We start from the raw sequence: 12,100 nt of genomic DNA, 5'->3' as shown, positions 1-12,100 counted from the left end.
GCTGAGAATGATGAAATTCAATGTTGACAAGTACAAAGTGGTGATAATAGGAAAGAAGAATAAACACTGGAACGATAAATTAAATGAAGTTTGTCTACAAGATACAGGGAAAAGACTTGGGGGTTGTCGAGGAAAGAGTGTTGAAGGAATATGGAGTGGGATTTCCATTCCATTCCATTGCAGTCACTTCCAGGTCCCTACTCCACACCCATCGGCAATGCGAGTGCATTGCAAATTCAATATGAAAAGTAGGGTCTCGGTCGCTGTCCAATTAGTGACAGCAGATGCAGAAAGAGATGGGACTCAGGTAGCAGTGGGCCCAATTTAAAGGGCGGGCTGCAGCCATTGCTGAGGTTGTATTTCATCCAAAGAAGGAGCAGAGCAGAGGGAAGTGAGAAGGGAGGGAGGCGTTGACTGATTGCAGAAAGATCCTGTTCCCTGCCAGTGGCAACAGAAAGCCTGAAAGGCTTAACCAGAGGATATAGCTGGAGATGGCTCATGAGGTCAGCAGCAGAGTGGGGAGGAGGAACTGGATGCAGTGCAGGAAACACTTCAATGACCTTTTCATGTCTAGAAAGGTGAGTCAGAAGATAGACCCAGATGGCATGTCTCCTGGTCAGCAGTCACCAGAGTGCAAAAAGAGGGGGGATCCTGAGGGTGCAGAGAGTTCTCCTGACCAGCCTTGAAGACACATAAACATAGGTTAGAACCCTTGTAATATTGGACAGGAAGCTGGAGTGCAGACTGCAACATCTTAGGTGACTGAAAAGCTGCGAATGGTGAGTGAGAGAGGCAATGCCAGGACAGTGGATGCCACAGCTCACGTCATTGATGCAGTTTGAGGAGTTGGCTCTTGATTTGGTCAAAGTGTCAAGCTACAGGAATGCTGGGGATGGAGAAATGGTGGTCCACCGTAGACAGGGTGAAAACATCTCAATGTTTCCACATTCAGCAGATGCATGGCAATGCTGCCCGTGCAACAGACTGTCAAAGGATGAGCAGTCGTCTCATTATTTTAAGCAGCATGAGCACTTGTTGATTGTCCTGATCTCTCATCACCATCTTCTCTTATGGCTCAGAGTCGGCTGTGCCCAGTCCCCCTCAGAGAATGGAGGACAGGTGTAGCCTGCTTGGTAGGGTGGAGATGAAGAGCCTAGAGAGTCATGCAACAGGCAGCTGTACCTGGAGAATCAGTGTGAGATGTGTGCCCACATGTCAGAGTTAGCTGAGGCACTGGAGAGTCACGGGATGAGAATGGAGGAGTCCATTCACCTCATGTCTTCCACAATGTCTCAGTGCTTCGAGTGCATGAGCTCCTCCATTGAGAGAGTGGCCAACTTCATGGAGAGCCACACGTGGCATCACTCAGAGTGGATGCAGGAACAGCACATTGACATGCATGGAATGTATGCCCAAGTCTGTAGCATTGACCGGTCAGTGTCGCAAATGGCGCAAAGAAGCATGGAGTGGATTCCAGCTGCGTCCCAGCTAGTAATCAAGGGCAGCATGAAAGGGCCCAAGTGGCAGTAGATGGCAAAGAAGGGGCCACCCCCCAATGACCTCGGTCATCATCATCTTCCCCCATGGCCCTTCCGATAGACGAAGCATCTGTGCAGTTATACCTTGTGACAGAGGCTGACCCTACAATGATGCCGGTGCAGCGCCTTTGGAGATGCCCCCTCACCACCTGCACGAAATGGCCGAGCACCACGGGCATCCCAGGCCCAGGCAAACACTAGCAAGCAGTCTGCCTCCACCTCATCCTCAGCCACAGAGCACCTCGTAGGAGCGGCCATGAGCGCAGGACACCACATTGGTAATGTCACTTTGTGAGTCACTTAGGTGTGTCGGTTGTAAACAATATCACACTGTATTTCGATAAAGCATTGGCCATGTTGTTGCACTAAGGCAAACTTATCTGTCTTCATTTAATCATGGTGACAGCTGCCATGAACCCTTGGATGACTCTCAACGAGGGCACACAATCAGCTATCATCTGCCTGGTCAAGTGCAACCTTCTGTGGTACTGATGATCCAACACGTCCGGGCAGCTTCTCCATTGGTGTTAGACCCTCTGCGGTGGGTCTCACGTTCATTGCCTTCCTGCCCCTTGTTCCTGATCCTCTGGTCCTGGAGATGCAGCTCCTCATTGCTAGTCAACCCTATCTCAGAGTAGCTTAATCCCATTTCCTGGTATGTCCTTCTTTCCTTTCAATAGGAAAGTGCAGTCTCCCTGAGCACCCTCTCATGAACTCATGAGGCTCGTAATCAGAGGGACCCTTCAAACACCACCTGCCTCCAAAGCTGCCCCCACACCCGCACCCCCCTCGCCCGCCACCGCTAAAATACCCTTAAGAGTGAGGAAATATGACAGATAATTCTCCTGACTGGTTGCCTGTGATTGAGGGCCTTTTATGAGCCTACCCTGTTTGATGGAGCCTCTTGCTGCTGTCCAGCTGTTCTAGTGGCTTCTTACTTTGTTTGCACCTCCTGCTCCCTGTCATGTTTCAGACCCTGCGTGGTTCCTGTGCCTCTAACTGAAAATTCAAAACTGGCTCTTAACAAGCTGACAACAAGCTCATTAATTGGCGTAACTGGCCATTCAGTGATGTCAGGCGGGTTGACTGCTCTAGCTCTCAGCGGAGCCTTTTAAACGTGGAGCGTGCTGGTTTCGCATTTCTAACCTGAGGGGAAGATTTCATCAACTACCCACCCCCGATTCCATCCTCTCAATCAAATAAAAATCCCACGGAGGGAGGGGAGGTGGTGGTGGGGGCCCCATAAAATAGCGAAGGAAGGAGAGGGTGGAGTGCCCATCCCTTTTCCATGGCCATTGAATTTTGTCAGGGGTGGGAAAGGTGGTTAGTGGCATTTGGGACCCTTATGTGATCAATTAATAGCCACTTAAGGGCATCTTTCTTCTGCTGCTGACAACTAGTGGTAGGGGAGGCCACCCAGTAACAACAGGCAGGTCTCCTGCCTGACTGGTTCCAGCAAGCCCACCCCACTTAACTGCACTTTGAGGCTCCATGGTTGCTCCTGGTCCTGGTCCTGGGCCTACTGCAGTACCAGCAGTGGCCACCACTTCCAGTGGCTCTGCTGGTACTGCTGAGCTGCCAGCCCTCTGATTGGCTGGCAGCTCTTGGGGCATCATCTTGTCTCTTCAAGAGGATGACATCCTTGACGGCAGGCAGTTAATTACCCGCCCACTGTGGAATTCGGCCGGGGGTCCGATAATGGGCTGAGGCAGGGTTGCCACCTGCCTTCCCGCCTGTCATTAGGACCCCCATCACCGAAATAAAATGCAGCTCACAGAGTCTGGCAAATAGGATCTTGGATTATCTAGTGCTTGTAATTGAGTACTGAATCTTTGGAATTCTCTACCCCAGAGTGCTGTGGACGTTCAGCCATTGAGTATATTCAAGGCTGAATTCAATAGATTTTTGGACTCGAAGGAAATCAAGGGATATGGGGACCAGGCAGAAAAGTGGAATTGAGGTCAACGATCAGCCAAAATCTTATGGAATGGTGGAGCAGGCTGAGGGGTTTTATAGTCTACTCCTGTTTATATTTCTTACGTTTTTAATATTAATCACAGGATCTGGAACCAAGCTGAATCAGAGCATTGCCTCATCCACATCTGTAATGTATACAGTTCTGGTTGCCATATTACAGAAAAGACATTGAGTTACAATGAGAGACTGCAAGAGCTGAGTTTGTAAAGTAGGACCTGTTCTTTGTTTCTAAATTCATCTTGATGGTGGACTGAGAATAGGAACTCATCACATGGAAAATGGAGAGTGCAAGTGGCAAGCCTTCTAATCTACGGTATAGCATGTTTGAACTCCAGTATTGGTGGGCCAGGTTCCTTCTACATTTTCCCCTTTCCTTCCCTCTTCCCCACCTCCTTTCAGTGTTTTTACCTTCTGTCAAACATGCTTCTGGTCCATTAGTCTCGGGACTTTCTTCTTCAGCCTCATCTATCTCATCCACTTGAGCTTTCAGATCCACAGTACTGCACTGGGAAGAATCGATATTCACTTTACTCTATACAGGAATGAAATAACAGTGGATAATTAATATAGAAGCAGAGCTGTGCTGCAGTAAAATTCTTGAAGTACAATTGAGAGTGTTCATGTGACATGATAAACAGCATGGCGGCTACTTTAGGAGCTTATTGTCAACTGAACTTCAAGGTCTGTTGGCACTCCTGTAACATACTCCCAACTCTTATTTTCGGCAACTACATTCGTTTATTAATGTCATTAAGTTGCTGGCCCCTTGTGTGTGGATTCTATTGCTTTGGTCTTTGCTGCAAGTGATATAAATAATGAGAAGCAAACATTGCTATCACAGTACCGGTGTTCGAAATGAGAGCCGAGGGGATCTTGCAGGAAGCCCCAATGGCCTATAAGGTCATCAGATTAGTATCCATCTCGGGCAGAGATGCCAAGAGTTCTGTATGCTGTATTTTCCAGTATCTTCTGACTTAATAGCACATTATTTTTCTCACTGTATAATAATAGGGGGTGAAATTGGTCTTGACTTCAATTGAAAAGAAACTTGGGCGCAATGTCAAATGGCCTGTTTTACCCTATCATCGAAAGCCAATTTCACCCCCATAGCTTCTGCAAATATTGGCACTACTTTCCATTGGTCTTTCAAAAAGATGGACAGGCAGTGCCTGGGAATGTGTCAATATCTGTAGTGACTCTCTGGAAGGTGCTAATATCTGCAAGAAATCCCCCTACCCAAAACAGTCTGAAAAGCATTGTAAGTAAGGGCTGAATTTAATGAGCCCATTTGGAGCGGGAATGGAGGCGTGTGGGGGGGCCAGGAATAGCATCAGATGTGTCCACCTAGGAATCCAACGTCATGATGTCGGTTGCAGATTTAGTCAGCGGTGAAAAAGCACCAACGCGGCGTTGCTGCCCCAATGCAATGGGAATGCAATTTAAATTGTAGAACAGTTAGTTATAATACATTTGCATACAATTGATTGCAATTCAATAGGGGGTTTGGATTTAGTGGAGGACAGGTGGCCCTCACGTGCCTTCGGATTCCCAGCCATTGAAAGGTGGCGACACCAAGGTGAGGCCTCAGTACCACGAAGGGTAGGCAGCCATGACCAGCACTGGACAGAGGAAGGGGGGGTAGCGGAGGCCACTGTTGGCCTGCAGTATTCTGCGCTCTGCATGGGTGGGCTTGGTCTCAAGTGATCTGCAAGAGTGGGCTTGGTCCTGGGTGATTGGCACAGGTAGTCATACTATCAGGTTGTCGGCAAGGGGTGGCCATACTGCTGGGCCACCTACATGGGTGGCCAAACTATCAGGTCATCTACATGGGTGGCCATACTGTTGGGTGAGAGGGTCGGATGGCCATACTATCGGGTGAGACGGTTGGATGTCAGCAAAGGTGAGTACTGAGGGCTTGTAAACCGAGAAGAGTAGCAAAGGCAAAGATGCCAAGGCAACTTTGTCACTGCAAGGACAGTGATCTGGAGGCCTACTGATCACCTGGCATGGGTCTCATACACCCTATCTTTGTGGATCCCCATGGGGTGATGCAGCTCCTCTGACGGAGCGAAGGCCAGGAGGCAGCTGCACCTGCCTGTGAAGCTCCATGACAAGAGCAACAGCAGCCGGCCGTGCCAGAAGGGCCACCAGCACCAGACAGTGTACCAGACTCACCTCAGCTACCTCCAAATGTCCAAGGGGCATAGTCAACGAAGACTGCAGCTCTTAAGGAAGGTCAACACTGACTTATGCACCATTCTGCAGGACGAGTTGTGACCCATGAGATTCAGTGGTCACCATATGCCAGTGGCCCTGAAGATTACAGTAGCACTTAACTATTATGCGTCTGGATCTTTCCAGGCAGCAACCCACCACTGCATCAAGGAGGTGACCAAAGCCCTGTTCAAGAAGGCCAGCAACTATGTGCTCTGCCAGACTGACCCTGACAGTCAGGCCGAGTGGGCCATCGAATTGAGGGCCATCACTGGATTCCCCCAGCTGCAAGATGTGATAGATTGCATGCATTTGGCCATCAAGGATCCATTGGATCAGCCAGCCGCCTTCATCAACAGGAAGGGCTTCCATTCAATCAAGGTTCAACTGGTCTGTGACAATCAAAAGTGTTTCCTGCAGGTGTATGCCCACTTCCTGGTAAGCAGCCATGATGCCGACAAACTTCGACAGTCCCAGGTGCCACAGCTTTTCAGGCACCCCCCCTTGCTTTCAGGGATGGATTCTTGGGGACAAGGACTACTCCTTGAAGATTTGCCTACTCACACCTGTGAAGAATCCTTGCACTACAGCAGAGGAGACAAACAACACTTGCCACAGCTCCACCCGAGCGACCATTGAGCAGACCGTTGGACTGTTGAAGATGAGATTCCGTTGCCTGGATCGATTAGGTGGAGCCCTGCAGTATGCCCCAGTGAAGGTCTTGCATATCGTGGTGGTCTGCTGTGTTGTGCACAATCTAGCCCTGTAAAGAGGGGGAGGCCTTGCCTGAAGAGGACATGGTTGATCGCCAGTCCTCAACCAACGAGGAGGACATGGAGGAGGCTAATGAGCAGGCAGCACTGGATGTTAAAGTCCTTGCACCAGAGGCCAGGCACATTGAGTGACAGGCCAAGGAGGTGAGAGGCTGTCTCATACTTACCCGCTTCCAGCCACCTTGATGGCAGCTCAGAGTGAAAGCATTCAGTCTGTTGCCTTCTTGGGTTCTGTGCCTAGCACCCAGTGAACTCATGCTCTGGCCCATGTGAGATGCTTACCAAAGGAGGGCTGTGCCTACACTGGCAGCGCATGAGGGGAGAAGAGTGAAGTCAGCATCTCACAGTTAAGTCATGAAAGAATAAGTGTTTTCCACAAAGAACGTTAACTTCAGTCATGAAAAAACTTTATAACACAAAACAATGGCAAATATCAAACACCCATGAACCCCTAAGTGTCTCTAGGTGGTTTTCTTTATATGTTTTCGTGTGCTTCTACGAGGTGTGACCCCTGCGCTTGCAGCTGGGCTGGAGGCAGGCTACTGATCAGGCTGCCCCTTGGCCTGGGATGACTTTGGCAGCCGTCCTCTGGCTGCTCTGTGCTGGTGGAAGGTGCAGGACAGTCATGTGATGGTGCATCCTCTGACTACACCACCCGCTATTGAGTTGCTGCCCTGGATCCCCGCTAATTCAGTGCTTCATTCCCAGCTGCTGAGAGAGGCCGTCTGTTTGCAATTCATCCACCAGTCCGCGGTCTCCCTGTTGTTATGGGCCCACTTGTCCAGCAAGTAGAAAGCGGGAGATAGTAATACTTTGCTGAAAGAGCTACAGGACAGTTGTGCCAGTGGCAGCCCCTCATCCCCTGCTGGGGTTTCCTACATGGCTCGTCCCCACGTCAGTCCTCAGGGGAGGTGATGGGGGTGAACTTTGTTAGATAGCGGCCTGTGGCCAAGATGCAGCCATGCATTTGGCAGGATGTAATGATGCCTAACCCCCTTTGCCAGTGCCTTTATGGTGTCTACCTCTCCATGTCGCACTGCCTCCCATGTAGGCACATGCATCCCAAAAAGGAAAGTGGTATGGAGCACTCACCTTGGCAGACTGAAGGAGGTCATTGACTCTCTTCCTGCACTAGACCCATGTTCGGGGGTGGGGGATGGGAGGGGGTGGGGGGGGGGGGGGTGGGGGAGGCGGGGTTTGTGACCCCACAGCTACTTACCTCCTCTGTGATCACCATCTAGGTTTTCTTGGTCAGGTGGGAGGGCCTATTCTTGCCATCCCTAGGAAAGAGGATCTCCCACCTTTCCCTTGCAGCCTGGGAGGAGAATCTCCAGGGAGGCATCGCTAAACCATGAGGCCACTTGGTGTCTTACCATTGCCAATATGCAGCAATCTCGTTTGGTGGGGTAGGGGGTCCAGGAGTCACTCCAGCATTAGTTTCAGCAGTAAACAACAAATGACTCAAAGGCAGCAATGAAAGCAGGGATGGCAGTGCTTTAACTATGGCATTAGCACCATCATCCGATGCCGCACACGGTGTCTCACATTCCGCCCCTGTCCCGTAATTGGCTGGGCCCCATGCCTCCATTATTATAACACATGATGAGCGATGATGGCACCCACTGCCAGGTCTGCCACCGGAAGCCTCAATGGGAACATTATATATCCAGCCCTCGGTGTGCACAGAGTCAGCATCTGATGACTCATGAGTTGATTGTGGCAAACAAGAATTAATGTACCAGATGTTCGCTGGTCACAGTTGCTACCACTCTCACCTCAGAGTCAGAAGATTGTCCCTGCAAGCCCCACTCCAGCACATGAATATATAATGTACACTGTAGAACTAAAGGAGTACTGCAATGTTGGAGGTGCCATCCTTTGGTTGAACAATTAAACTGAAGTCCCATCACTCCTTCAAGTGGTTGTTAAATGCCCCACAATTAAAGAAAGATTCACGTCCTCAAGACAACACAAGGTTCACAGCCAATGACTTACTTTTGAAATGGAATTACTGTTATGTAGACAAATGAGTCGCAAGTTTTCTTGGGTAACATTCATCCCTGAAGAAACATCACAACATCGCTGTGTAGAAAATGTTTGCCATATTTTCCTACATAACAATAGTCACTACACATTAAAGTAACTTTATGTGTAGGAGGTGCTTTGCAAGGTAATAAGGATCTATATAAATGCAAATATATTTCTGGTCCAAAGTAGGAAAGTAATCCTACTAGCCAATAAATCATCGCAGAGAATACTGTACACCTATGAAAAAAAAACTTACAGGTTTGAGAACTTCATCCTTCTTTGGCAATAGATCCTGATCCTGAAGAAAAACATGAAAATAATTTTTCAGTCCAGTTACCAAACTGAAAGTTGACATATTTAGACATGGTCCTTCCTACCTCATATAGATCCTCAGACAGTGGTATTTCTAAAGGCAATTAATCCATCAGTTTGCAGTTATATCTGCTATTGCAGGTTGAGTTCTTTTAACAAGTTGTTCCTTACTTCCTGAGAGGATAGATTAGAGATGTAACTCTGGAACTCAACTGACACTGCTCTAAAATGGAGATCCACAAGACTGACCCAGTGTGGCTTGGCAATACGCTTTGCTCCACATCTGTTGTGAAGCACTTGAGTTTTGTTCCTTGTCCCTCCTCAGTGGCACAGCTGAGATTGAGAACCCACAATAGCAGAATGTTGGTTTGTTTTGCTTGAAGCAATAGTTTGCTAATATTAAACCAAAATGTTCCTGAACAACCAGTGTTCAGATCTGTAAACTACAAAATAGAAGGTTTTCCATTTCTACATCTTAACAGATCAAAGGAATAGGAGCAACTTCCCACACACTGTTACTACCCAATAATAAAATGTTAAAATTACATTGCATTATATTTCAATTACCTGTCACTGAAGTATCAAGGGCAATAATACAAAGTGTCATATTAACCTTTCTTCAAGAATACAGACAAAATTATTCAGACCAATTCGTTTTTTGCAAGGTCAGGTGTTATCAATGTTCGTCTATTGGCTTTTTACAAGGTGAAACATCACCCTATTAATTTTAGGCCATACAATCATTGATAATATTTAGGAGACCATTATTATGATAGGTGATTCCAATATATGATTCTGAAGATGCAAAAGATACTTCTTCAGAAAGCACAACCAGTGGCCTTGATTATAATCCTCCCCCTTTGCGTATCAAGAATGGTGTGTGACTGGGGTTAACATTAGGCTGAGTCTATTTGCCAGCCTGAGGTCCCTCCATTTCCATCCAATGCCATTTCAGCGTTGCTGGTACAGGGCAGGAGGCGACCTACTTTAGATTCAAATGTCCCAGCCCAATGATGTCAACGGAGCTGCAATGAGATTTTATTGTTAATTCAGGGTGTCAATCACAATGGACGAACCACGGTGGGATGTGCCAAAAGAGGCTGAAGTAAGTTTAAGAAAATTTTTGCCGTGATAGCCTTATGGGCCAGGAGGAACAGAAGTGCTCCCCGCCAAAGCCCTATAAAGAGATCTTGGGCCTCCCCAGTCCCAGCCTTTCCACAATGGCATTGGCTGCCAAAGACCTTGTCCAGCGCTGATTTTATGAGGATGATCATTCTTTGGGGTCCCTGGCATTACAAAGCTCCCAACCTGATTTCTGTTCCCATCAATCCAGCTGGTTTTGGGAGGGAGACTGTCCTATATTGTTTAACAAGGCCCAGGATTTAAATAGGGCGGGCAACATGGTGAGTTCCCCATTGGGGTTTCTATCCTGTGCATAACCCTACATGTTCTGAACGGACCTCCCCACTGCACACACCTCCCCCCCCACCCAGTTAAAATTGAGGCTTATATGTCAGCACACTTCAGAGAGAGAAAAACTATCTATACATAAATTTTGGTGAACTGCTAATTTAGTGCCATCTTGTGCACAATATTTAATTAATGAATTTATGAATATTTAATTAAAAGAGTATGAGATACACAAACTCTAACCATGCCTCTCACCATGTTGACATCCTCAACGTCTGCTTCAGAACTTTGCTCATTCTCTTCGGCATCAGATTCAGCTTCAGCAATTGGAACGCGAACGGTCAAGTGAGCGTTGGCCAAGAGGCTCGTGTGATCTGCTTTATCTGGGAGGTATTTCCCTTTCTTCATGGTAACCCCAGTCTCTGGGTCTGTATGGTTAAAATCCAGGGCTCCAATCTTTGAAGGAGATAAGTCATCTAATTGTTTCTCTTCCTGGTCATTTTTATTTCTTTGAACGATGCCGAGAACAAAGCCTTTCACAAAGTCGACTACCCTGGTGATCCTGTTGACTGCAATTTGCAGGTTGTTCATTTCGGTGTCGTCATCAGATGCTGAGAGGTTATCTGCGCTGAAGGAGCTTAACAGCAAGGCCAGGAAGAGGTTAAGCACCTGCAGATGAACGTTTAGCCATCAATGATCAAAGACTTATCAATGTATACAGCTCACAGGAAAGGGGAAAGGAATGGTTGCTATGTTGCTTTGAAAATCCTAGGGATTGAAAACATAATCACCATGTAACTTTTGTTTTCAAACTTCCTCTCTAAACCAAGAAACATTTCCCCATTCCTCTGACAGTAATGTACCAAGGATTGGACGAGGATGATGACTAACTTTAGGGAAATCTATTTATTTCTATGGCAGAGGGGTCCACCCAGTCACCTGGCCCTGAATCCTAACCATTTGGCCCTCAGAGCCCAGACAATTAAGTCCTTTTTGTGCTTATATTTTTTACATACTGGTTTGTCCTGTTTGAATTTGGTAGGCCCAGTGGTTTGGAAAGGGCTGTTGTTCACTCTGTTGCCTCTTGGTGAACAAATCTTAAACAAGAACATTGATCTGTTAGTTTCAGAAACTTTAGATATATTCAAATTATTGGGAATAAGGGTTTAAACTTTACATGAAGCCCCCAAAGCTCCATGGTACACGCACAACAGGCCCACAAAGACAAAAGATGGGGCACATGAGAAGTATTCATTTAATTGCAGTGCACCCCAATAATGTAAGGTACCATTATACCTATTGTCCTGCAGCAAATTAACCAGTCCACAGATACATAAGGGTCAATTTTACCATGGTTTCCCCCCATTAAACAGGACAGTAGCTAAATTAAAATAGCTGTGGCAAACTTATTGCCATATTAACTGGAGCCTTCTTTTGCGTGGCCCAGGCTTTCACCTGAATCGGTGGGATCCTCATTTCTCTAAGCAAGTTGGAGTCCTATGTCATACCTAGGTCGTAATGCAGTATCGAGGGACAACTAGTGTGTGTCCAGCTGCACCAGCTGCAGAAAAGGAAAAGGCACTGAGTATTTTTATGCAACTAGGAGTAGGAATTCTCCTCTGGGCTCTGTGCTGCTGTTCTGGCCCCATCCAAAAAATGTTCCCCTGACAGCCCCTCCAGTTGCATTGCCCTCCTCAGATAATGAAGTGGTCTGTACCTGCATGCAGCAAGACCTGGATAATATTCAGGCTTGGGCTCACAAGTGGCAAATAATATTCGTGTCATACCAGTGCCAGGCAATGACCATCTCTAACAAGAGAGAATCTAACCATCTCCCCTTGAAATTCA

The 12,100-nt window shown here is 47.4% G+C and overlaps 1 protein-coding gene across 1 annotated transcript in view; it reads right to left on the bottom strand.

Annotated features, from left to right (window-relative positions):
- LOC137348069 (sodium channel protein type 4 subunit alpha-like) overlaps positions 1–12,100 on the bottom strand; it is a 178,158-nt gene that overhangs the window by 63,553 nt on the left and 102,505 nt on the right. Inside the window, exons 15-17 of the mRNA XM_068013220.1 lie at positions 10,508–10,921; positions 8,787–8,828; positions 3,924–4,047 (exon numbers count right to left, since the gene is read on the bottom strand). Of these exons, the coding sequence (XP_067869321.1) occupies positions 3,924–4,047; positions 8,787–8,828; positions 10,508–10,921 (580 nt within the window). The remainder of the gene's footprint in view (positions 1–3,923; positions 4,048–8,786; positions 8,829–10,507; positions 10,922–12,100) is intronic.

The sequence above is a fragment of the Heterodontus francisci genome, chromosome 33, assembly GCF_036365525.1.
Source record: "Heterodontus francisci isolate sHetFra1 chromosome 33, sHetFra1.hap1, whole genome shotgun sequence".
Lineage (NCBI taxonomy): Eukaryota > Metazoa > Chordata > Chondrichthyes > Heterodontiformes > Heterodontidae > Heterodontus > Heterodontus francisci.
The sequence above is the reverse complement of the archived record's forward strand: the minus strand, read 5'-3'. Positions and strand labels throughout refer to the sequence as shown.